A 27412-nucleotide genomic window follows, 5' to 3' on the forward strand; every position below is an offset into this window, starting at 1 on the left:
CTTCTTATGGAATGACCTCTGTGAATTAACTTTAGAGATCAAAGGTAGTACTAGCAAAGGGAAGGTAAATGGGTTTTGTGATAGAATAGAAGACTTAAGGCTGAGGTTGGTCATTGTGTTCATGTCTGTTTCTTTGATGAGTGAGAGGAATTTTAAGCAATCTCCTAGAGATTTCTGATATGAGAACGTTCTTGTTATGCTCTCTTTAAAATACTTACATACTTTTAATTTTTGCAATGGCAATTCATTGCATTTTTAATAGGACATCTTGGGTTCTTACAATACATCAGTTTGGTAATATAAGATTGGGTTCATGTATTTTTGAGCAGAAGTCCCTGCTGTGATTAATGGGGAGTTCTGTTTAAAAGCCAAAGTTACAATATGGTCTGAAATACTGAAATGACTGCCTACATTAATGCTTTATAGGAGTTATTACTTATTTCTAAAACAAAAATTGGAAAAATCCCCAGCTATTTACTCACAAGGATTTGTTAGAAATATTTTCAAAACCACAAAAGTAGACAAAACCGTTTATTTAAATACAAGTGTGCAACACGCTTGCCAGATGGACACAAGTAAGTTACTTCCTTGAATTATATATCTCAGTAGTGTCTGAAATTGAGATGATTGATTATGGAGTGCTCAGATGAAAACTTTATTTATTCTACATACATTGCAGTGACAGGTTTCATATGGACCTGACAAGACTTCTTCAAAACTAATGTAGATGTATTCTTGTCTATTGCACAGTGGCACCTGTATTTTGAATACATCCACATGACTTACTTGGCTTTCCTGCCAATGGTTTGAAGTACTATGTCTATATAATGAAAGGACCATATTTTTTAGGGGAAAGTTGCCATTTAAAAATTGAAAATGGGTTTCACAAGAATTCAGCAAACTGTAGATGGTAATGAATAATAAATGAACAGAGGATATGCTTGAGAGAACGTATCTCAGCAAGACATAAAGTTTTAGTGCACTTCAAAAGATTTATGACTGGATTTTTATTTCAGTCCAACATGTAGGCAATTTAAATAATGAAATATTAAAGGTAAATAAAAATAAATATATATTGCCCCTTTATGTAATGTTCTCTACGTAGAAGATGCAATTTCATGAATGCTTCTTTAATGAATAAGAAGAAAACTAAAAGGATAACAGGCCCAGAACATGGTCTATGTGATATTCTTTAAGTTTGGGTCTCTTACTTTATGCCATTAGTGGCAAAGAATACACCTATAAAGAATTCAGAGATATGTAGAACCTTCCTTTTTGATCCTTAGCTATCTGTATTATCTCTCTTCTGGCCAAGGGAAGGCACAGATGAGAAGTATGTGTGCTGTGGTCTAAGAATAAGATTTCTGTCAAGAGTAAGAAAAAGCAGCAGCTTACTGTCTGGGCTTCTCTCCTCTTTTTATTAAAGCACACCTTTCAATGCAACTGAGATTTAGGGCAAAACTCAAGGGAAAGATACTGAGTAAACTGTGCTTGCAGAGAGAATATGACAGAACACATATTCCTACTGCTATTTATTTCTCGCACACAGTTTTTCATCAATATATCTAAATGGGGTTTAAAAATTCATATTGTTGCCCCTGCCTATATGCAGAAGAAGATGAAGTGCAAGGAGATAGAAATGGTGCACATAGATCATCGTGCAGGCTAGCAATAGGGCTGGGACTGCAACCTAAATCTCTTTCTGACTTCATGCTATGAAATGGTTGTGTTTTCTTATAACCATCTTCCTGCTACATTGCCTGACACTCTGTCTTGCAGGAAGTCTGACCTTTTAAAAAAGTCAGGGTACTTGGTACGTATACATTTAATGTTTGATGTCTGGTTCTAGTAGTCTAGTTTAAAAAACTTTAGCCAGTCTCCAAAAAGCTGTGGCAGGAAATTTCTTCCTATCTCAGTGAAGGAGGTTTTTGACTTGTGTGCCCTTGGCTAATGCAAGCAGAGACTGGGATTACAAACCACTGGGCTGGCACAAGTGTGACGGCCTGTGTTGACGGATGTACCCCGTGGTGGTGGCGGCCTTGCGACTTGCACTTCTGGCCATCAGCACCACAGCAGGAGGCTACGATGAATGAGGGAAAGCAATAAAAGGGCAGAAAATGAGACAGAGACAGACAAATAAAGGCATTTGCTTGGACTTGATGGTTATCGAAGCAGAAATATTTTGTCTTCTCTTCTTAATATATCATCCTGTGTTTACTGGAGAAAATCACCTTTAAAAAACTGAATTGCAAAATTATTCATGACAGAAGCGAAAGTGATCTGATTTAAAGTCCCTGTAACCTGCTCAATATGGCTGATTACCACAAGATTGCATGAGGCTGCATAGAAATGAACTCTCCTAATAGTAGCAAGAAATTGGTGCTGCAGCACATGCTGATGCCCAAGTGTTGACAAGGGCCAGTGGTTGCTTTTCAGTTAATCTGATTTGGGTTCGCTCTGATGAAAAGTGAAGGGCAAGCCTCAATTGGTTGTATTAGTGCAAAAATCTGCATTTACATGTATAGTCACAGAAAATATTTCTAGCAATGAGATTTTCAGGTTAAGTGAGATGTTCTCTTAGCAGTGTTTCAGTTGAAATTTTCTTTGAGTTTTATGAGTAAATTGAATTTAAAAGGCCAGTGGGAAGAAAACAGGGGAATACGCTTTCAAAACCAAGGAGAAAAAACTCATCTCAATCTATACAAATCAAATCCTCTTCTTTAATAGGCAGTGGATTCTGAATTGGTTTTCTCAATAACCTATCCCTTAAAATAAGATTCAGATACAGAAGCTGTAAAAATCTACAGGGACACAGGTAAGAATGATTTGTAGTGATGTTATTGATTTATAGAATTTTTATTGTAAAATTTTAATATTTACTCATAGTTACAGTCTGTATAATAATTGGAAGTAACGATTTCACCGAGGAACTTGTATTGGCTCTGCTATTCATGGGAATGTTTTTTCTCTTGTTTTTCCTTGCCCACTGCAGAAGAAAAAAATAGGTTCAAAGCACAGGTCTATCATAAAGTTTCTGGTAGCTGTGCACAGGAAAAAACCCCAGAAAATTTAGGAGTTTCTAATATGATTTCTAAAACTGAACTTCTTTAGAAGGCAGTTGAAGAACATATGGATATCTTTATCTGATGTCCATGTATAAGTATTAATTACATTAGAAGGGTTGTATCAATAAGTTAACTGTGGTGTGAGCTAGAAATGGTGGGAAGCTGGAAAGGTGTGGGATATACTTGCCATATTTTTGTACCTTCTTCAAGCTACTGTTCTTTATTGCTGTAGGAGCTGGGTTCTGCGGTAGGTAGACTCAGCATAGCTATCTCATGGAGGAGATGAAGAACAGCTTTCAACTGTTGCTAATCAGAAAAAGAACAAAACAGATGTGTGGGAGAGACAAGTGAAGGTTAATAAAGCCTTTCATCCAGCTTAGAAGGCCTGCAAGAGTGTTTGCTATGGATGGGAGTCGTCATTTTGTCAGAAGAGCGTTATCTGGCTTTTCAGCCAGCAGTGTGACTAGGGAACATAAGGAGGGGAGTGTGAGGAATACGTGTGTATACTTTAACATTATCACTAATTAAACTAAGAAATGTTCATGAGCCAGCTTTGTATGTAAACAGACTGTGGGCTATGGGAACCTATACTCAGTGCCTTACAATATCAGAAGTATTTGTTACAACATGACTAGAGGCTCAAAGCAATCTAATTGCTTTGTAGAACATAGAAGCTCTATTTCTCTTTAAAGCATGCTGCTTCAATTAAGTATTCCTTTCGTGTATTCATTCAATATTAATTGTGGCTGCTACAGCTATACTATGTAAAGGAAAAATTAATAGTTAGAGGAACGTCTCAAAAATAGTGTTGGAGAAAGAACTGTTTTAAAATGGAATAATGTTTTGAGAATTAGCTTAAATTTATAATAAGCCTAAAGGAAAGGATTTCATTGCAGGTTATAACAACAGCACAAAACTGGATTGTTCTGCAGTGTGAGCTGTCAGCCTTTTGTGTTGGTGTATGTGCTAGCAAATACTTTGAATAATCGTGTTGCACCACTACTGCGAATTCAAGGCTCTTGATATTTCGGTGTAGATTGTGATTTTCAGGGTGTTACACCTCTGTACGTTGGGATTACTTTGGGAGGAAATGTAGCATGAAAAGTGTGAGCCTTGATGCAATTTATTTAAAAATTTCAAGCCACGCAGCCAGAGCAAAAAAGTACATATTAAACAGTGACAAATGTAAGGTGGTGAGCCCTGCTGTCTTGGGAGATGAGGAACTAACCTTACATTAAACAAAGGAGATACTTTTGGAGATAATTATCTTTCCTTATGTATTTTTTTTGTACTATAAAAATAGATACTTTTCCCCCTCTCCATGTTTATAACAGATTTAAAAAAATTAAATTAATATACATTATAATTTTCACAGTGTCCAGGCAGAAAAAGCACCAAGCACACAAAAAGTACAGCCACCAAGTGAAATATGATGTTGAAACTACCACGAATTAAGGAACAAGATGCCACTGCATTGATATTGGGAAAGAACGTTAAATTCTTTTCTTACAGTTTCCTAATGTACAAGAGGAGTACTTTCAGGAGGAAAATAAGTATGATCTGGTCTCAGTAATTTTGTGGGGTTCTAGTGTGAAAATACTCCATTAATAAACATTAAGTTTTTTGTGATGTTGATGTCAATTTACACTGGTGTGGTTACTCTTAGATTTATTTCATGTGTGATAGAGTCATGATTTTAAGAGAAAATTGAAAACGGATAATATTAGTTACTATGCCATTCATAGTATCAGGAACATGCATGAATGTATTTTCCCCATGGATATTGAGAGGGGAAAAAAATAAAAAGTTCACATTTATAAAGTGTTTAAATAATTATGTGCACAGTTAAAATTCTATCTAAGGAGCTGATTTTTATATACTTTCAAGTTTGCTTTTCTCTTTATCTCATTGTGTAAAAGTATTCTCTGGAAAGTTGTGGAAACAATGTGAAATTTGTAGATTCCCTTTATCTACATCGGTGGGTTTTAATGTTACTTTTTATATTTCCTTGTTAATTTGAGAGAAGTGAACAACTTGTTCTTCCAATTCTGAAATTAGTTGAACTGTGGTGTGTCTTACACTCTCCCTTATACAATGAAGAAGTAAAAAATTTGACCTAGGAGTCAAATAATTTGTAGGCATATTTGATTCTCCATTATTTTCCTCTGAATCACAGATATGCTTTCTTATGTTGAGAATCCTTTCCTTTTTTATCTCTCTTCCGTATCCTGAATCTATTTGCTTTGATGCAGACACTGTCGTGCATGTTCTTTTCAACCTCTGAAAGGGGAGCAAAGAAAGACAAAAGCATTAAATAGAAATGACAGTCACGGTGATCCATGGCACTCCTGGAGGGGAGAGTTTGCTGGCAAACAGAGCAGGCGGCGTGTCATACGGCACCCAGGGAGTCCCGCCACGGGTGGGAAAGAGGCAAAAATAAAGGTTTTGTCTATAAATGATGTTCTATTGTCTTGGCACTCCTGATAGTATAAATTACAGAATCTATCTCTCCAGATGTGGCCAGCTTGTCATTTTGGCAGCATCTCAGATTCTATATTAAAAACCCCACAAAACCTATCAATAATTTATTTAGAATTACAGCGTCTTGCTGTATTACTTCTTCCCAGGGTAATTGGCGATGTGTTTGTATTAGTGAGACTCAGTTTCCTGTTTAGGCTTTCGCAATTAGCTGCTGTCTGTAACAAAAATACTCCATTGTGCCAAAGGAAAAACAGCTGCTTCTGACATAACTGTGTAAAGTAAGTACAGATAATATAGGTATATCGTACCAAGTGCTTACCATGTTTGAATTTAGCCAGGAAGATCTGCAAGTGATTTTGGTTGCTGCGCTGAAGCTGTTATATTCTCAGTGGCCTCCTGTTCATCCCACTCCTTGACCAGCTCTGCTGTCAGGAGCTGCAGTTTGCATTCACTGCTGTCTCCCGAGTCCTTCAAAGACTTCTTGATCTGTGTCTTTTTGACCTCTCTCCAGATTTACTGCTTAGGCTTGAACTCTGTCTTGTAGTACTGGTGTCCTTCCTGCCTCTAAGCCCTGTATCACCCAGTTAACCGTCGAGGCCCCATCACAACCCTCTCATAATACAAAGAAATTTGAGGTCTGCAATACTGGGTAAGGTTAGCTTGTCTCTGAACTTAACTAGATTTCTGTTAGTCAGCTTCTCGATAGCCTCTTTAAATACAATCCTCTCAAAATACAGAAAACTAAGCTGCTCATTGTCTTGAGCGGTTCAAATATTGCATTAAGCCATTAATGCAAAATGAGTCAAAACCGGTTCTCACTGAAATTACTGCAAAATTCCGATTAAATCGGTGGTGTGACCCTCAACTGTTAAAAGAGGGAGTAATGTCTTGCTTGATGTTTTAAGACGTGTTTTGAGTTTTATGTTTAGGGATAGTTGGGGGCTTGCTTTGTCTAATTTTTTAATTGGTATGGGGAGAAATGAGCACATGACGTTACTTGCCCTGGATCAAAGTTCAAAATAAGTTTTTTCTTCTTCAAGTGGTGGTATTTTTAATACTTGAAACAATATTAATATATGACATACTAAATACCTTACTTTGTTCTCAGCTGCAAAACCATCAGTGCTTTAGTGGTGGTTTTGTCTTGATATTTGTCTGTGTTGTGATTACTCCTTCAAATTTTGGAATAAACTTGCAGTAATGGTTAATTCACTTACTTTCCTGCTCCCTAACAAAAATAAATGTTAATCCTCCAGAAGCTTAGAGGGAATCTTAATATTGTATTTTACAGTAATCTCTTTAGAAGACAAAGAATTACAAATGACATTTTAAATGCTCTAAGACTTCAGTGACAACTCCCAACAACAGAGAAGCAAGGTTTGCATTCATTTTTGTAACCACAATTTGTGATAGTGATTAAACAAAGAGCAGATAAATGATGGTATTTTTCATGACGCATGTACGGCTCACTCCAGGTAAACTGACTCGTTAATCTAAGTATGTTTAAAACTAAATCCTAAGAAAAATTACTTTGCATTAACAACAGCAGCTTTCTTTCCCTAGTGCAAAATGGTTTGAGCACACACACAACGCCCCGTTGCCCAGGTGTATCTGGATTAGTGCACATGAGGAAAAGCAGAGTGTCTACATGAAGACCGCTTCAGCGGGAAAGAGATGAGGAAAGAATATTCATAACGAGCAAATTAAAACATCATATGAGGCTTTGATTAGGCTCGACAGCTTTCCTAAAGACTTTCTGGTGTTGTTACTAGCGCTTAATGTCAGCTGAGAATTTGTGAAAGAGCAACTACCCCAAGTGATGGTGGTGGGTGAGATTCTGTTGTGTTCATTGCCAAGTTGTGTATCTATGCTACAGTAGTTTGTGAGATTCATTTTATCCCAAAGTTTCACATTTACAAATGTTGTTGTAAATGTACTGCTCACAAAAATGATATAATACAAAAAGCATGTTGTGGGTGATCTGTATGTGGTGTTTTCATACTTTTGAAGATCTGCCTTCACTGTTTTTCATCATGTATTTTCAGAGATGACTTGACCACCAGGGAAAGAAATATTGTAAGCATGTGCTGGGTGCTTTCTCTTCAGTCTTTTGCAGTGATCAAAAAAACTGGATTAGAACTACTTTGGGATGCATTTCTTGTTATTTGGACAAAGTCACAAAGCTCCTTTACTCAGTTCAAAGATGTTTCCTTTCGCAGTGTGTTTTGGGCCATTTAAGTTAGAGGTGACTTATTGTGGGCTCATTTTATAGCTGGGAGAGAGAGATGGGTACCTGCAATGGGAATTGCAGCGGCATTTCTCTCTTTTTGCGAAGTCCATATAAAGAAAGTATGGTAACAGTGTTTCTGAGAAAGTTCTTGAGGTTAGCAACAGGGAATTATGATCCTACAAGAAAACTTGGATAGCTTAAAATTTCAAAGCAGTGAGCAACTGAAGACTGACAGGAACAAATGTTAATGTGGATACCAGAAATGGTTTTCAAAAGAAAATAAAAGGTATTTGTCATAATTTTTGTCGAAGAAAGTTTCTGTTCATAATGCTAGAAATACTTTTTTTTAAGTTGAAAGAAAGCAACAAAATTGCAATTCCTCTTCTTCCCCCACAAATTTAGAGTGTAAGTCTACAAGTACACCAAACCTTAAATTTTGGTAGTAGTGAATTTTGTAGATAAGGAGGAGGATCAGATACATCACTAATATCTCTGTGTCAACAACTACATGACCCTTACAGGTAGTTTGCTCAAAGGTTCGTATGTGTGTGGATTGTTGATACTCTCTATCAATGCTTTTATAAAACTGCATACCACTTCACAGAAAAACCAAAACAATCAGTTTAATACATGAGTCTGTGCACCTGATGGTTACATAGGACCAGGTTCTTAAAAAAACATTCTTGAAATCTGATGGAAGAGCTTGTTTTGGACAATTATCAGAGTCACATGCCAAAGGCAGTAGTTAGTTTATTGAGGCTGAGGTTTTTATAATTTGTGTTAGTATAAGTGTGCCAGTGAATTGGATCAAAGATTTTTAGATGCCAAGCATGATTTTAGGTACAGTGTGATTTCTGGGATTGTTTGCAATTGTAAATTTGGTACAATTTTATCTGGAGTAAAGACCTGATCTTTAAAAAAAGGAATTTCTTTATTTGAACACACATAGTATACACAAGGTGTGGAGATCTAATAAGACAGAAATGTATAGTTTGAAAGATGAACAATTTAGCTTTATTTCAATAACAAGTATTTTAGTACCTCTGCTTTAGCTGGAGATCTTCTTCAGTGTTCATTCTTTTAAAGTTGGCAAGTGTTCAAAGTGGTGTTCTGGGGAAAATCTATCTTCTAACTCAGTGCAAATACACCTAAATTAAATACAGCAATTATTATGTCATTTGTGGAAGGCTGGTTAGAGATAAAGTGATCTTATTGAAATGGACACTGATATATAGTTGTATTTAATATACATTTATTTTTCTGGATAGCTAGCTAAACCTTGGAAGCCCTAATTCAAATTTAATCTGTAAAAAATACGGAGGAGTTTCCATGGGCTGAATCAGTCTCTGCCAGCTGGCAATGCTTATAGAGTATTAACGTTTAGGATTTTAGAACTACAAACAAACTGTTCAGCAGCAGTGTCTGCTTAAAAAAGAGGCAATTCCCAAACTGCTACTGAAGTCAATGTTGAATGAATGGACAAAAATTGCATGGAAGTCAGTGAGAGTTTCAAAGTTTATGGGAATCAGTAATAAGATGGGGCTTCATGTTCCTTCCAATCATTCAGTAAGAAAGTGTTGTATATAATTTGTACCTGCCATAGTTCATTTAACTTACTCGTGTGCAGTACCACAATTATTTTGTCAATCTGCTTTGGAAATAACAAAGGTTCAGCCCAGCTTTTTCCACAACTTCACTAACACAAATAGTCTTTTTACTGGGGTCATTCAGATGAATGAGGATTGTGTGGCCTGGCCCTGAGTTCGTCATGGAACATGAGCACTCTGCAGTCAGAGATACAGTCCTCTGTGTGGCCAACTGTCTGTGGATTCACATCTTTTCTTCAGGAAATGGTCACAGGGTTTTTATCTGAACCACTTGTTCTTTTCCCCCTTCATAGTAAGTCAGTGCATAGTGTGTATGAGAGGAGGTCTTAAAAAACTTGAAATATACCGGTGTTTTATCCTCTGATATGTGGATTTTGTGAGTTGAACCAACTGAATATTACAGTTTTTCATGATGGAAAGAGTAGCTATATCAGCTTTCAAGGGCATAGGTTTTTATTGGTTTTGTTGAGACTAATTATAACATGTCAAATATTTACCATAGGCCCTAGAGATTTAAAAAAACCCCAATAGTTTCTGTTCTTTGGAGAGTTACCAGCTGTTATGTCTCAGTATTCAAGAACTTATTTCATATAGTCATTTTTAAAATTGTGTGGAACTAATGCTCCTTAACTTGCTGTTGATTTTTATTTTAGTTTTAATAAAGGAACGAGTAGAAGTGGTCTACCTGAAATTGACGCTATTTTTCATAATGTAATGGGGTTTTGTTCTCCTTATTTAACACAGTGTCAAAGGAAAAGAATGTGGTATTAAATGTATCAGAGTATAAAGAGTTGTGCAGTAGAAATGCAGAGCAAAAACCAAAACAGCTCAGGAAAGGGTATTCATGCAGGTGAGAGAAATTTAAATTCATGCCTTTGAGGAGAGGACTGTGACTCCTGTCTTTTTACTCAAGACTACATTAGGACCTTGTGATTAATTCCTGAGCATGTTCTTGAAATGAAATATTCAGTTTGTCTAGGGAAAATATTAAATGTATCTGTATTCATAAAAACATGAGATGAAGAATAATCCCCTACTTGTTTTGTATTTTCCAAGTTTGAGTTTCACCAAGAATGAAATTCTTAGACATGTAGGAAATACAGAATTGTTTGTGTGAGCTTGAATTTGCACCGTGCCAGAAAAACAATTAAGTGTGCAATGTGTTAGCATCTTCTCTTGTTTTCCAGGTCCATGGGGGAGATGCATGGGAGATGAATGTGGTCCTGGTGGCATCCAGACACGAGCAGTGTGGTGTGCCCATGTGGAAGGCTGGACCACGCTGCCTACGAACTGCAAGCAGCCAGAGCGGCCAGACAACCAGCAGAGCTGTTTTCGGGTCTGTGACTGGCACAAAGAGCTGTACGACTGGCAGATAGGCAGCTGGAACCAGTGCCAGCCTGTCCTCTCCCGTAGCCATGAGAAGCCCCTGGAGTGCCTCAGGGGGGAGGAAGGGATCCAGACAAGGGACATCACCTGCATCCAGAAATCCAATGGGGTGCCAGCTGAGGATGTTATCTGTGAGTACTTTGAGCCGAAGCCCCGCCAGGAGCAGGGGTGCCTCATCCCATGCCGGCAGGACTGCATTGTGGCTGAATTCGCCCCCTGGTCAGAGTGCTCCAAGACCTGCGGCAACGGGCTTCAGCATCGAACTCGGCACGTTGTGGCTCCACCACAGTTCGGTGGGTCTGCTTGTCCTAACCTCACCGAGTTTCAGATCTGTCAGTCTAGCCCTTGTGCTGCTGAAGAAAGCCTGTACAGCCTAAATGTGGGACCCTGGAGTGCATGCTCAGTTCCCCATTCCAGACAGATAAGGCAAGCGAGGAAACGAGGGAAGAACAAAGACAAAGAAAAGGACAGAGAAAAGGCAGTTCGGGATCCTGAGGCTCGTGAGTTAATCAAGAAGAAGAGGAATCGAAACAGACAGAATAGGCAGGAGAACAAATATTGGGACATACAGATTGGGTACCAAACCAGGCAGGTTACGTGTACTCACAGAAATGGGAAAACTGCTGCTCTGAGGTAACTGCCATTTATTAACTTGCATATCTTTGTTTTTCTTTTTTTAAAGTAAAGCACACATAAGTGTGCTTATTTTACATGATACTGAGTCTCAGTATGGAGCACACGCTATTTCCAATATGAAAATTGTTCACCAGGCTCAAGATGTTTCCATGTTATGGAACATGCAAATTGTGTTGGTTATCATACCAAGTGTCACATAAATGTGCACTGTGAAACTATGCTAACTTCTTGACCTCTGTTTGTCTAAAAAGATTTCCCCCAAAAGCTTGAAGATAATTGTCAAACATCTGCTCTGATTTTGTGGGTTTAGGCAAGTTTTTGCTAACAAGTCATGCATGTTTGGAAGAGGTGATGTTACTGCGTTTAAGGCTCTGGGCACAAAGGCTAACAGGACCCTAGACTGGGTCTGTTTCACAATAAAAGTAGAAAACAGAGAGAGAGAGACAGCTGCTGCATGAAAAGGCAGTATCCATTCAAAACAGTTTTTGTTTTGAAATAGAAAAGCATGAAAGATTGCTTGTCATCCTTGATTCCTACAGCAAGATTCCTGAAAGGGAGACTGAAATCTCTTTGTTTCTTCCATGTACTTTCTCTTTTATTTCTCATGTGCATCTGTATGCTGTCTGGCTTGCTCTTTTCTGATCTATCTATCTATCTATTATTTTGCCTTTCAGGAGTTTTGGCAGTCACAGTTATTTTGGTAACTCTTTCCGTACACTTTTGGGTACATTTCTTCAACCATATTACCTTCTACTTGTTTGTTTTACCTGGCATTCTCTTGCTAGCTTGTTTTTTCCTTCCTTCCTTCCTTCCTTCCTTCCTACCTCAGAATGTTTTTGTCCAACTTAAACATCATCTTTCAGTCTAGTCTACCTTTTTCTCTTTGATGTGATTCTTTTAATTTCCTTCCCTCTAATTCAGTGCATGATTAATCAATTTTACTTCAACCGTGAAGTGACTAAGGTATCTGCCCAATAAGGCTGACACTGCTAGGTTAGTGTTTACAAACTTTTTTCAAGGTATTTTACTCTCTCTTTCTCTCTCTCTCTCTCTCTCTCTCCATGGGCTGCAAGTGCTGGCAGGGGCTTGCTCCAATGAGGGTCACAGTATCTTCTGTATGTCTCCACCTGCTCCAGCGTGTGGCCTCTCCATGGGCTGTAGATGGGGTCTTGGCCTTTTCCATGGGCTGTGGGGGGATACCCACTCAACCATGGGTTTCTCTGTGGCACCTGGGCGCACGCCCATCCCCCCCCCCCCTTCCCTGGCCTTGGTGTCTGCACAGTTTCTTACACCTTCTCACTCCCTTCTCCAGTAGTAAAATGCAGCTGCTTGCAGGGTTTTTTTTTTTCCTAAATGTGGTTCCCAGAGGCGCTGTGACCATCTCTGATGGGCTTGGCCTTGGTCATCAGTGATTCTGGCCTTGAGCCGGCTGGTGTTTGCTCTCTGAGGCCTGCAGAGAACTTCTGGCTGCTTCTTACAGAAGGCACCCCTGCAGCCCCCCCCTTCACCAGAACACAGCCACATAAAACTACAACATACGTTTTTCAAGTGTAGTAAACATTTTTTGAGTGTATTTCCTTTTAAGAGAGGATCTGGCAGTAAAACAGAAAAATGTCAAGAGACCCCGTGATTTAAGGGAATAAGTGAAAGATTATGGGGATTAGTTGGGCGGATGGGCATGCAAGTGGAGATGTGAAGTGTCTATGAGTATGTAAAAACCTGTCAGAAGGAAGAATGAAACAAGCTACTCTATATTATGGCTGTATAGAAAAAGAAATAATACGCCAATCGCAGCAGTGCTGAATGAAGTTAGACTTCTCAATTCTGGGAATAGTGAAGTTCCAAAAAGATTTCATGGGGAATCTTAGAAGGTGCCTAAGAGCAGGCTTGAAGCATGTTTCAGTAATGATACACCTCGAGTAACTCTTGGCTAGGGAAGAGGGGCTGACTGCATAGTTCTTTGTAGTCTCTTCTACCTCTGGTTTTCTACAATTCTTTCTGATTTTGACCCATGCTTGGATGATTGTCTACATAAAGAAACTCAAAATCAGCTTGCTGAGGCAGTCCCAGCTGTTGGCTGCAACATTGACTCGGTGCTGGTTCAGAAAGAGTTTGCCTTCACCCCTTCCTTTTCTAGCCTCACATCATGCAACCCTCACTGTGCCTAGAACATCATTATCCATTAAATAAAGGGAATAATTTATTAAACATATCAGTTGCTAGCAGACAGCTGTTCTCAAAGTCTCCAAGTTTTTGTAAGGTTAAACAAATAATTCAAAACAAGCAGGTTAAAAAAAAAAACATTCTTGTGCTGAGGGTCTGATAAATGGTAAAAGAAAGTAAATGTATAATTGGAAGTCAGTGACATAATTTAGTCATCTTTAAACTCACTCTTGAATTTACTCAGATCAGTAATGCTGTCCTAATTTCAGACATCTCAGCATTATCATACCATATATGCACATTTCAGGTTGCAGTACGAAAACAGATGAAACCCCTTGGCCTGGGGCAGTGAAACAATAGGTGATACAGTGCAGGAGCGATTCTTCACAAGAGAGAAAATCATGCAAATGATGCAGTGGATATTTTGATATTGATTGGATGTAATCTTGTGTTGTAAATGCACAAAGGATTTCTAATAGTCTTCCCATCATATTTAACATAGACTCTTTTTTTCCAGTTGCATCATGGAAACAAGAAAGTTTGCTTAAATGATTCATGAGAAATTCTGGCATTGATACTTTGGCTTTTAGAAACCTATGTATGTATGTCACCTGTATATCATTCTCTTTCATTTACTCTGCACTCTTAGTGCAGTGGTCAAATGCTTTATTCTGTGATTGGCATTCCAGAATCTTAAGCAATAGAATTATTTTTCTGCAAAGGTTGTCAATGCAGCCAGCTCAAATGACTTTTTTAATCCGCATCATATAGTAACTGTGTTACTAAATAATATAGACAAGTAAGGTGACTGGAAAACCTGCCGTGCTTATGTGAAATGCTCTTCAGCTTGAATAGTCCATTTTCAGGGAGTTTTGACTTTAGCAATCAGAAACAATCAGCCCCCTGGCAGCATGACTGAAAGAAGAAGAAAAGCCCTCAGGCGAGTAATATTTTTTGCAGAGGTAGCAAAATTGGTGTAGTATAAAAAGGGTTTCAAAAAACAAGTTTCAGAAGGGTGCTCCAGAGAAAATGGTTCTGTAACGCTGTCAGCAAAACTTCAAAAAGGCAAATTCTCTTGACACATCAGCACACCAGGCATGGTAAAGAGAAGTGAAACAAGAAAATCAAAGTGTAATTTATACACTTTATTGCCAAGTGAACAATACATAGTCTCCTGTGAAGGATGAAATATTGGATTTTGTATTGCTCATTCTGCAGTAATGTGCGTGTTACATGGCCTACATTTGCTTTATGTTTCCCTTAGTCTGAAATTCTGGTACATGGAAAATATTTTAAAAATAGAAATGTTGGCAAAGAAAGAATTCAGTATTTAAAGGTGACTTTTAAAATGACTGCTTTGTATAGCTAAGAAAACGTAGACAGTGTTGCTATTAGTGGAGAGGACAATATTGATCCGCTGAAATGTTTCCTCTTCTTTTTTTTTTGGTGAAAGCAGAGTTTGCCAAAGGCCCCAGAGAGAGACATTAGGCAACAAACTGTCAATGCAGAGAAACATAAAGCATGTGTAAAAGTTCATTTTGAGGTACAGATCTGTTTGCACTACAGTAAATTGTAGTGATTGTGCCTCTAGTTAAGCGCATCGTTTTCTCTTGTATTACATGGTCTGCATTTTCTTGTTTCTACTTTGCAAAACTGCTACCAGTGGGTCTCAAACATTTCCTCATAATTCTCTTTCTTATGGGGCAAAGAAAAACTGTTTTGTCCAGAAAGCTTGTTTTGCACCTAGGGAGCAATAACCCCAGGCACCAGTGCAGGTTAGGGGTTGACCTGCTGGGAAGCAGCTCTGCTGAGAAGGACCTGGAAGTTCTGGTGGACAACAGGCTCTACGTGAGCCAGCAGTGCGTGCTTGTGGACAAGAAGCCAATGGTATCTTTGGGCGCATTAAGAAGAGCGTGGACAGAAGGTCAAGGGAGGTTAGGAACAGGTCAAGGGAGGTTATCCTCCCCCTCTACTCTGCCCTGGTGTGGCCACACCTGGTGTCCTGTTTGGGGCTCCCCAGTTCAAGAAAGAGAGGGAAATACTAGAGGGAGTCCAGCAGCGGGCTACAAGGATTATCAGGGGGCTGGAGCATCTCTTGTATGAGGAAAGGCTGAGAGAGCTGGGGCTGTTTATCCTGGAAAAGAGAAGACTGAGAGGGGATCTGATCAACATTTGTATATATCTAAAGGGTAGATGTCTAGAATACGGGGCCAGACTCTACTCAGTGGTACCCAGTGACAGGACAAGGGGCACTGGGCACAAACTGGAACACAAGAAGTTCCATGTCAACATGAGGAAAAGGCTTCTTTACTCCGAGAGTGACAGAGCACTGGAACAGGCTGTCCAGAGAGGTTGTGGATTTTCCTGTGGAGATATTCCAAACTCATATGGATACAAGCCTGTGCAACCTGCTTTAGGTGATCCTGCTTCAGTAGGTGCAGGTAATTTCCAGAGGTCCCTTCCAACCCCTACCTTTCTGTGAATCTGTGGTTAATATGCCCTTGGCAGCACCTATGTGGCAGAGAGTTGTTTGTGAAGCTGAACCTTAGTGGTGACTTGAAGTGAGAATTCAAGAAACAGCAGTAAAATTTTAGGTCTTTTATTTATTTGTTGAGAAATAACCTTATACAATAACTGCAGTGGAATGTAACGGTGGGAAAGAAAAGCATCCAAAATTTAAGAAGTTCTGACCAGTTCCTGAACAGGTAAGTTTAACCCTTGTATGCATTTGATAGTATGATTATATTTAATTTGTTTCACCTCTGTCCTCAGAAAGTAATTATTTGTTCTTTTCACCCTCCTAACTGATTCTGTGCATTCATGCAATATCTAGTAAACTATATTCAGACCTTGTAATGAGTTAAACTCTTTTGGAAGTTCCCATAATGGCCTCATTGCAGCACTTTTCTAACTTTCAAGTGTGGGGTTGATTAAGCTTTTATTTATTCCAATATTATTGTTGAGACATTAGAGATGTCAATGGGGTGAAAATTAATGAATTGTCTTGCTAATTTTGGGCACCGAGTTTGAAAGTATGTAATGAATGACTCTTCAGCTTCCCTCATACAGTCATGTATTGAATTAAAGCACAGCCATTATGTTCACTACTAGCCATGAATCTTAAGCTGGATACACAGGGGCTGAGGAGAATATCCAGCTGAGTATCTAGGTTGGTGAGCAAGTGATACTTGGGTTGTACTGGCAAAAAAAAAGCAAGAATATGCTCCTCTAGGATGGCATTTTAACTTTGTTCATCTTTCCCAGTCCAGAGACTTCCTAATCCAAGTGCTCACTTTCCAAATCGCTCAACAAATCCCTCCATCCACTTAACAGACTCTCACTCTTAAGTTACAGACAGTGTGAAGGAGGAAGATAAGGAAAAATACAGCATAAGCTTGTTGCTTTTCCAAACCAAAGGCATAAAGAAACCAGGCAAGTCACCCTGAGGTGTTTGCTGTCAGTCAGCAATCAGAAGAGAGATTCATACATGTAATACAGCAGCTTAGTTTGGTGGACCCTGTAATAAATTCCTTGCTTGAAAAGAAGATCCTATGTACTTCTCTGAGCTGCTCCACAAGGCAACAGGCAGAAAGGATGATGTGGCTGTGAGAAAGAATGAATAATTTTGAGGAGACAGGCTACAGGAAAGTGAGGGAGTAGCAATGAAGAGACAACAGGTTGTAGAGATGAAGGAGCATGAGCAACCTTTAGCTTGGTTATTGAGGACCTGATAGAAATGTGCATGTCTACATGTGTGTTTTATGTTACTGGAAAGGTAGCTCCAAGCTCTTCCCCCACTGTAAGGGTTTAGGAGCCTTAAGTGAGTCAGTAACAGAACACCTGTTTGGTTCACATATTGGAACACATATTTGAATGAGCTATATACAGTCATCTTGAGAAATTAACTTGGAATAACTTAGAGCCCATATAGTTACCAAATATAGAAAAAGGAAGAAGAAAGTCATCTTGGAAGAGAAACCAGATGACTTAAAAGCTGCAGGGTAACTGACAGATGCATTGGGATAATAAAAATGTAAAATATTATTAGAGGATCAGGATGCAAACATACTGCTTTGCTACCATTTTCCTCTTTCCTCCGTGCTTTTAGAATTTCCATGAATTTGAATGTCAGAAGCATCCTGTAGCTTTTTAATGTGATTTTGGTGGAGACAGTCGTTTCCGTGGGTATGCATAATATTATTCACTGGGTGTTCCTTTCTACTCTAAATACCTGCTCCATCATCTTACTGAGGTTGCTGTTTTGACAGTGGCTTGTCAGTATCATTATACATTTGACATACCTTGCCAAAGTCTAGATTTAAGACGGAAACATCCACACTGTGCTGAATAATTGAAACAGCAGCAATGAACCATTTATTTCTCCACACTGTATTTTAACTCTTTTCATATAGCAAACAGTTGTTCCATCATTTAGATGTATGACATTCATATATTTCCGTACAAAGTATCAAGATTGGACGCCTTTCTAGAATAAATTTTTTTGTTCAAATACGTTTAATTGGTCTTCCTCAGCAAAATATAATAGCTTCTAATGTAATGAGGGTCAAATTACATGTTCTGATAATCTCTTGTGGCCATAAATCCTTGTGAATGAACAAATCAATTCCATGAATGAATGCTATGTTGGCTTTCTAGCCTTACTTTAGTAAGAGATTAAGATGCACAGTGGTAAAGGGAGTTAGGCACTGAGATCTTTAACAAAGATACTCCTACTCTGTACTTTTATTAATCCTTTCTGCCTCATTGTCAGATAATTTTTATTTTTACTTCAGCATGCCTAAATAAATAAAAGTCTCAAAATATGTATCAAGCAATATTTTTCTAAATTTTGGACCTCCTGAATAGTGACTGCTTTTTTTCAAATGTTGGAGACTGAAATGAAACCAGTGATACTGTCAAAGCTAAGCATTAATTCAGCAAGCAAATCTAAAAACATGACTAGTATTAGTAAAATATTTTTTAGTATGAAGGGTTTTTTAATTTTAACTCCAATATTTCATATTTTATTCAAAAGTTTGGCATTGCATTTATTTGTAATTTGCTGATAACTCCATGATTCTAGTTAAGATTCTAATTAGTTAGGGTCAAAGCGAATGCTGATTAATGGTATGTGACACAAACTCCCCCTGTCAAAGGGACACCCCTCCCCCATTCCCAAAAATAAAAAGCTTTAATAGGTCATTTTTGTTGACTGTTGCCAAAAACCTGCTCCACCAATTTTAAAATCACCTACGTGGGATGTATATACATGTCACTCTATCATTGGACAATGAAAGATGGTACCTCTCCCTAAACACTTCTGCTGTCTTATTTCAGACACTCATGGTGTCTGCAACAACACTACAACAGCTTTTGCTGGTTGTTTGGGAGTAATAGAACTTTTTGCTTTGCCTGTGTTAACTGATATGTTTCTTTAGTGCAGTAGTTGTCATCTCGGTTTTCTCCTGGATTATGGAAAGCCTGAGTCAGTTTGGGTTTTTTTCCAAAACTGTTTTGGCTGTGCATCTATTGAAGTTGTGAGAGAATCATGGGAAAGTAGTCTTGTGAAAAGCACTGAGGTGACAGTCTGTGGATTGTGAGTGAATAAAACTGGCCTTATTGTTTGTGTGGTTGTAACAGCCCATTATGCTGTGAGGTGCTAGAGTTTCTCAGAACAATGTACAATATGACCAATACTAAACAGTGCAGCTGTAAGAATCAGGACTATGTCACGAGGGATAATCATTACATTTGCCACTAGGAAGAAATGTGGGCACTGTATTTTCACTAAGTTTTTTAAAGAAACAGCTGTGTACTAACCATAAACTGGAACTCTCAGGAATGACAGACTTTACTTATCTTCAGAGTAACTCATGGATAAACTCTGGATTTAAATCAGCTTTCTACTATTCCTACTGTCTAGCTTCTGCTCATTAAACAGACTTTTTTTTTTTATATGAAAGTTTACCACAACCTCTTTCAAAATCAAACTATGCTTTTGATCCAAGAATGGTATAGAGTTAATTTGATTGTGTTGCATTAGAGGTTAATGCATCCAACAGACTATATGATCTTGGAGGACAACATTGCATCAAAGATAGTTTGTTGGAACATGTTAGGACATTGTACTTGATTCTTGTGTCCATGTGTGAACTCCAAAATCTGTATTACTTACACAAATTATTTTTTAAGGTTCCATGGTGATCAGATAAGGCACATGAAGACATTACACATGTGATATTCATTAGAATTTAGTCCCAAATAACATAAAGAATTAGTTTTCAGCATGAATACTGCTGCATTTCCTCCTGACAAGGAGATTAATTGTTCAAGGTTGCCACATATCATTGCACACATAGATACATATATTTCAAAGGTTGATTTGACCGTCTGACCATACCAGACTATTCTGTGGGGTACTTCTGTCAGAGGGTGTGAGGATCTAGGCTGTGGGATCGCCTGTGGGTAGCTGGATTTCCCAGCAGTATCAGCTTTTCTAAGCTGTGATGCTTATAAGTGGTGTGGTCCATGGTTTAACCGTTCACTATGAGATTAAATTTGTGAGAAACAAATGTAGTCTTTGGAAAGTGTTCCTTAGAGTCTCTCATTTCTTACAGCAATCTACTGAGATTCTCTCTACTGACAAAAGTAAAATACACTTGTATTCAAATTGTATTTTAATTTCTTTTTTTGTTTTAAAGATTCTTTGGGAGTTGGATCAGTGTTCAGTTGTGGGTGTAGAATGTCTTGCAAGGACAGTTTATCCAGTTAAGTGGTTTATTTTAGTGTTTGCTTTTTTTTTTTTTTTTAATCTCAAATGTATTTTCTGATTCTTCACTGAAAGCTTCCCCTAGCTTTAGTTTGCCGTTCGATGAAAAAATGCAGCCTGTACAAGTATGCCTCTGTGTATTTGTGTTCACTTGTGTATTTTGCTTTTTAAGTGCTAAACTAACGTTCAGTTTGTGTTCTCTAAGCAATTTGTCACTGTTTCAAGTTTTTCTACAGACAAGTTTGTTTGGTCAAATGGACTTGTATGTCAGTAGTTTTCATCTTGTGGCCGGTGGGAAAGATTGAAAAGCATTTTGCTAATGGTATTCAATGATGTAATGTCTCATGAGAGCTGCAAGAGTTCAAGAGACTCTCATGGCTCCTGATGAGAACACAACCATCTGGTTGTGGGAGATACCTGATAGTGTGCAGGGCATGCAAGGCTGGGAAATGGTTAAATTATTCTACTCTGAGGGAGCCTGCTGTGTTTTCTTTTATCTACCAGATAGACCCTGCTTTTCTTCCTTAGTATTTAGATGAAGCCACTTAAAAACCTGTTAAAGGATTCTGGATTTCTTTAGCATGTTGATTGTACTTTGATCTGAACTCTCTAGAAGCAGCTCCCTTTTTCTGCTGAACTGCTGAACTTCCTCATGTCATACTCAGTGTGGGTTTCTTCCCCTGAGTTAGCCTAGTTTTTGGCTATGTCTTCTTCACTCCTCTTGAGCTTTTAATTCATTCACTCATTCAATCTGGGACATTCAAAACAGAATTATATTGTAGTGTTGGGGTTTTGCTTTGAAATACAAGATAAGATTGTATTTTTTTGCTAAAAATAGAGGAACTTTCTTAAAAAAATAAAAAAAAAACAGAGGAAGTTCCTCCACAAAGATTGAGCTTATTGGCAGATTGGGCAGGGAATTGACTCCATTTCTCTTTACCATGAAGGGCATGTCAAAACTAATCCCTGTGATACTATATAGTATGGGAGAAGCAAGAAAAGGACGAATACCACATCTTCCTAGAATTTATTTTTTCTCAGGTATCTAACAGTGTAGATGTTTGTTGGGTGTCTCTTGATAATGCCTGCTGCAACAATCTCACCTGAGGATGATAAGATATGGAAATGTCTGCTTTCCACACTGGATGAGGGCAGGTTGGCCATGTGACGACTGAAGCAACTTTGACAGGCCTATAGGCTCACCTACAGGGAACTTAAGAGCTACAGGAGCAAAGTGTCTGTGGACATAAACCATGACATCAAAAACTGATTCAGGCTTGAAAAACCAGAGTTTTCAATTTACCTGTAAAATTTTACTTAAGTCCTTTTCAGTCCAGCTGTAACCCATGGATTTTGTTTTCCAAAGATTGCCAAAAGTTTATGATGGCATCAGTCTTCCTCCTGAATGATAGCCATGTTATTTATTTCAAAGTATATATAATCAAATGGGAAATCGGCTAGAGAAAAATTAAAAAAAGAATTCCAGGAGAATGTATACAGAGAATGAAAATAAGGAATAGTACCTGTAAAAATGTCACTAAAGAAATGCAAAGCTGAATGTTAAAAGGAGTGAAGAAATAGAGAAGACACAACAAAATAGGGCAGACAAAAGTTACTGAAGAGATTGTTTGGCTTGTATTAGCCTTGTTAAGTGGGCTCTATTATTTCATTCTATAGGTAAAAACAATAAATAGCAATAATTTTTAAATGGCAGCTTTGTGTGAATTAATTAAATTTCTTGTAATAGACAATTTCCATTGTAGAATTTTAGATTTAAACTGCAATCCCAACATTGGTGGTCTGTTTCTTTTGAACATTAAGAGCAGCGTTGTTGTGAAAAGCACCAAATTGATCTTCAGATTGATGCCTCCTTAATATGTTGGATGTGTGGAGTCCTATTTCCATTGTTATAGATTGTTCGGATATAGTAATGTCCGGATATTTTGTGAGCATCCTCAGAATGAATTTTGGACAGTCCTCAAATCCAGGCAAGTTTTACATCTCAGAGTTCCAGTAGAAAGGACCTGCGGGATATAGCTGTGTTCAAATAAAATGAGATTAAGTAAAGAGAGCTCCTGGATGTAATTAGCAAAGAGGCAGTTAAAGAGAAGTCTCTAAGCTCACAAATACTACAGAGAAATTTAATAGAATGTAGTTATGTAAGGCCTGAAGCCAGAAAACGAAAAGAACAGAGGAGCTGTAAAACAAAAATAGCTATCCATAGTTTCTGGTGAATAAAAAAGGTGTGTACCTCTTTTGTTTTCAAAGTGATATAGATGCTAGAATCTTATCTGGGTTCAGAAAAAATTCACACTAATTCATGGAGGAAAACTCTATAAAGGGTAAAGGTACAACATAGGTCCAGGAAGTCTTTAAGCCACACTTTGCTGGAAAACAGGAGGGAAAATGTGACTGAATACTCGCCATCTTTCCATTTTTTCCTTCCATTGGTTACTACCAAGGTAGGTTTCAGACTGCATGGATTATTAGGTAGAACCACTGAACCATTCTCATCTTGCTTTTCTACTTTTCTGATTAACTCATTTCTGATTATGAATTCAGTATGGTATGAAGGAAACACTAGTAAAAAGTAGAAACTCTCTTAGTTGTACATGTATAGCTCATGGAGTAAAAGGGCTCCTACTACCTTGCTTAAAACCTATTACTTTTTCCTACTCATTCCACATAAATTTAAAGATCAATAAGTAATCCTATGGTCATGTGTTTGGCTTTATCTGTTGGGAAAAAAAAAAATAGAAACCAAAACTCCTAGTTGAGCCTGTAGAAGAGGAATTTCCAATGGTCCCTTACATGACTTTTCTACACAACTTAAAAGATAAATGTTGAGAGTGAGATTACAGACGTTCAAACAAGTTGCTGACTTATAAAGTCAAGTTGTCCTGATCTTTTAAAAATTGTTAAAAGCCTGATTCACTCTGTAAAAGAAATGTGGGATATTTTGGAAAAAAAAAAAACCCTGTTTTAACTCTTGTCTAATTGAATTTTATCATACATCTAAAAGCTTATCTTCCAATGAAGAGTTTACTTTCAAAAGCACAGCTGGCTCATTTGTACACAGGTACCATGGTGCGATTTGCTTTAGGCTTATTCCTCAAACTTCATTCTCTATTTATATGTCCATAGCATTAATTAGCCCATAAATTACTTGGAAATCCCCGGGGGGGACCTTCCTGTCCAAAGCAATATTTAGTTTTAATTTATTACAGTAAAAGCAGAAATGAGGCTACAGAACGTGAGTAGACACAAATTCCTGACCACACATCACCAAAAGAGGTTGAAAAGCAATTATGTTCTTTATTTTGCCCTATGAACCATCATTGTCTTTTTCTGTAGCTCTTTTGTCTAATTCAAGTCTTTGAGGTTGGGAATAGGTTTGATTTTTGGCTTAAGAGCGATAGGATTTATTCATCCATGGTGGTGGTTTGTTGTGGTGGGGATTGCCTTCTCTCACAGTGTCATCTAACTTAACCTGCTGTTCCCCACTACATATATGTTTTGTCTGAAATGGACCTTTCTCGGACCACAGGCTTACTTCAAATTTAGTGCCCTCTTCCCTGCCAGAAGACAGACACTTAGGACATCGTACTCTGAAAATATTCACAGGATTGATGGCAAGTTCCTGCAGACTTGATGTATTACCCTGTATTACCTCTCATAACATGTAACTCATGTACTTTTCTTTGAGCTTCCCGTGCAATTTTATAGACAGAGGTGTTTGGGTTGATAGTGAGGACGTGTTTGTGCACTTCTGCGCTTTTTGGTTAATCTTGTGTGTACAGCATGTTTAGATATTGCTAAAAATAAAACTAATAAAAAGATGTCTGTCGCAAAACTTCTGGTGGCTTGGGTGGTGTCATGAATGTTGTCTTATTTTTATCTTCTGATAGGTTACCTCCTATTTGCTTTTTCTCCTGTGAGAAGATTCCTCCAGATTTGGGTAATTAAATCAGACACATACATCGATAAACCTGCATGAAATTAAGCTTTACTTTAAATCATTCCCAGGTCTCGATTTAGAATCAGTCTAGGCAGTTTCTTGGATCAGGTCGAAGGAAATGTTGACGGGCTGTCTCAGCCAATGCATTACTTATGCTGAACTTTTTTAATGGTACTTGTATCTTTCAGTTAGCATTTTTATGTAATACAGTATTAGTAAGGTAAATTATGAATGTCTGTGTATATACCGTCATCTGTACTGAGAGGTTTGAGAAGTGTGTGTTTCTCCTGGTAAGATACCATTTGAAAATCTTTTGCAAATATTTTGAAGGTGTCCAGAATCAATAATAAGAAGGAAAAAGATCTTTTAACAATGAGAGGGGACTTTGGAACATCACATTTCCTTGGAATGGGGGATATATAGACATGGAACATGAATTTAAGTGTAGACTGGTTTATTTGGTATGAATGTGCTTAGGACAGGGAAGGGGTGGCAGTGGGGGAAAGGATTTGTAATCTGCTCTGGAAGCTAGTCTATTAACTTCAAAGAGTTTGAAGCATTTCCATAGTCATTTACTTAAGAGTTATAACTGGGTCTTGTTTAAAAAGTTGTGATACTGAGAGTTTAAATACGATGCTTTCTTAGTTCCTACTTGTTGAATGCAACATTGAGAGTTACAAGTCTTGCAATCCAGTATGTCTTCTCTTGCTTCCCACGGTATGAAGGAAACCTCTCAGATGGCCATTGCAAAATGGCCATTTGCAATTAGCGCTCTCAGCTTCTCTTTGTTCAAAGAAAACCAAGTGTTACAAGAAGAAACAGTAGCTAATTTTCTTCTGACACTTATTTTGCTAATTGTAACTGTCTCTGCCCTCTCACATAAATAATCTGACAGTATGTATAACAGTAAAGAGATTGTTTGCTAGTGATTTACATCATTATCTGTTGTCAGTATTTATGTAATGCTGCAAATAGTGCATGGTTTTAATAAGCAAACAAGAAAATAAATGGATAGCTCACTTTACCTCTTGTTTGTCTCAGTGGTAATATTTATGTCCTGGTTACAAGAACTTAAGAACTTAAATGTTTTATATTTAGTTTTAAATTGATTAATAAGTAAATATTTGAAGTGAGGCATGCTTTAAGTCTTTTCTTCTGTCAAGGATCATAAATAAACAATGAGAGTAATAACATGATACAATTATATTTGAGTCCTCTTCATATGTGCATATTGAAATAATAACAGGATAAAATGACCATTCTAATTATATACACTGTATCAACAACAGCTTTTAATAAAGAAAAAAATGAGCATGGGGTAGAATGTACTCTCTTGCTGAATCATAGGCCACTGACCAAATAACTCTTCAGTTGAGCCCTGTGAATGAATATACATCTAAATTTTTAAAAACCCTTTGCATCGTGGTCCACAGAGGGACTTCAGCAACATGACATTCAAGATTACAGGGATACTGAAAAGTGAGAAACTTCAGGAGGCTTTTTTTGTATGTTTAACAATTATAGCTTAAGGATCTGTGAAATGGAAATTTATTATCAGAAGTTGCAGTAGTGCCTATGTTGAGTTCTTCATGAATGGTCTAGTAGAATTTGGAATATGAACAGTACCTCAGACATATAGTAATCCTTCAGGAAGTGGCTATAGCCTTTAAAAATTAATAAATATCATTAGTTAGCACGTTTGGTCTTAATATTCAAGTGGAGCTAAATGACAACTTTGTTAAAGTGCTTTTTAAATTATGGTTATGGAAAAAGTCCTCAGTACACAAACTCACTTTTTGTCATTCCCAGTCCCCCCCCCCCATTTTTGTTTAGAAAATCTATGATAAAAATTCCTTTTGTATCAAAGCAGAAGATTATTTTTAAAAACCTAAAAATTGATATTTAAACCTGATAGTTTGGAGCTCTACTGCAGCTCAACATCTCATTTCTCCTATGTGTTAATTATCCTAAAGAACCTGGACCCTTTGTGTAGTGGTGGAGGTTCCCCTTATCGGGGAAGGAAGCAATTTCTGCATGAAGCTGCATAGGAATCACTGTCAGTCATTGTCAGGGACAACTTTAGGGTTTGTGAAAGGGAATACAGGCAGGTTGAAGAAACTTTAATGAAAGTGATCATTTATTTATTGATTGAAACAACAACTGAGAATGAATATTAGTCTTTCTCATGTAACACTTCTCCCAAGTAAGTTGTGAAGCAGATACAAAGCCCATGCAGAATTACTCATTAAGTGATTTTTACTTTGCACTCTGCACCAAAGCTACTTTGTGGGGGCAATTTTGTGCATGTGTCTATATTTAAACTCAGCTCCAGTCACGGAATGGATGAAGAGGTTGATGTTGCTCCCACAGGAGTCACATCAGAAAAGGATTTGGGAGGAAGTGATATGTCATCTGTTCTCCAGGATTTGCAAACACTGTCGATATTAGAATCCATAAGGAATAGATCTGTTCTCCAGTCATTGAAATGTGTGTCTTTGTGGGGCAAATTGATCTATATGTTTAGCCGAAGGCACAGAAACTGCTACATTGAATTTAGAAGTAATGCAGTCCTGTGCTGCATGTGGCTAGATGAAGTGAAAAATGTGCATTCTTACTGAGCAATTTTCTCAAAAACTTTGTGTGTCTTTCACCCCAAACAGGGTGTAGTTTCTGTCCTTAAGCAGAATAAATGTTCTCTATGATGTGTCAGGGTTTCTTACCACCACCACCTTTCACATCATAAGAAAAAAAAATATTTCCCTACTGAATAATGTGTTCTGTTAAGCCCAGCAGTTTATCCAGCCTGTTGTCTCCAACAGGTAAAGATGCTTTCTAAAGACCAAGAATATTGAGCCCTGGCTACCTTTTGCAGTCCATTTGTGTTCCCATTCCTGACATATTAGGTATGGTGGATAGTATATCACTGCCTATTCACTTTTGTATCTACATATACAGCTACTGTCCACAAATTAATCCAACCTCTTTCTGAACCTGCTGACACTGTCTGTCTTCACAACCAGGATCTTCTGTTAGCGAGATGTAGAATTGGTCTGCCTCTTGTGTGTAGAAGTATTTTCAGTTATTCTGGTTTCAAATCTCCTATTAGTCTCAAGTAAC

At 37.8% G+C, this 27412-nt stretch overlaps 1 protein-coding gene across 1 annotated transcript in view; it reads left to right on the forward strand.

The window, feature by feature from the left end:
• Positions 1-27412, forward strand: part of THSD7A (thrombospondin type 1 domain containing 7A) — a gene marked incomplete at both ends in the record, with an annotated part of 276654 nt that overhangs the window by 142188 nt on the left and 107054 nt on the right. The window contains one exon of the mRNA XM_084260677.1: positions 10571-11402. Within this exon, the coding sequence (XP_084116803.1) occupies positions 10571-11402 (832 nt within the window). The remainder of the gene's footprint in view (positions 1-10570; positions 11403-27412) is intronic.

The sequence above is a fragment of the Gallinula chloropus genome, assembly GCF_964237585.1.
Source record: "Gallinula chloropus genome assembly, chromosome: 2".
Taxonomy (NCBI): domain Eukaryota; kingdom Metazoa; phylum Chordata; class Aves; order Gruiformes; family Rallidae; genus Gallinula; species Gallinula chloropus.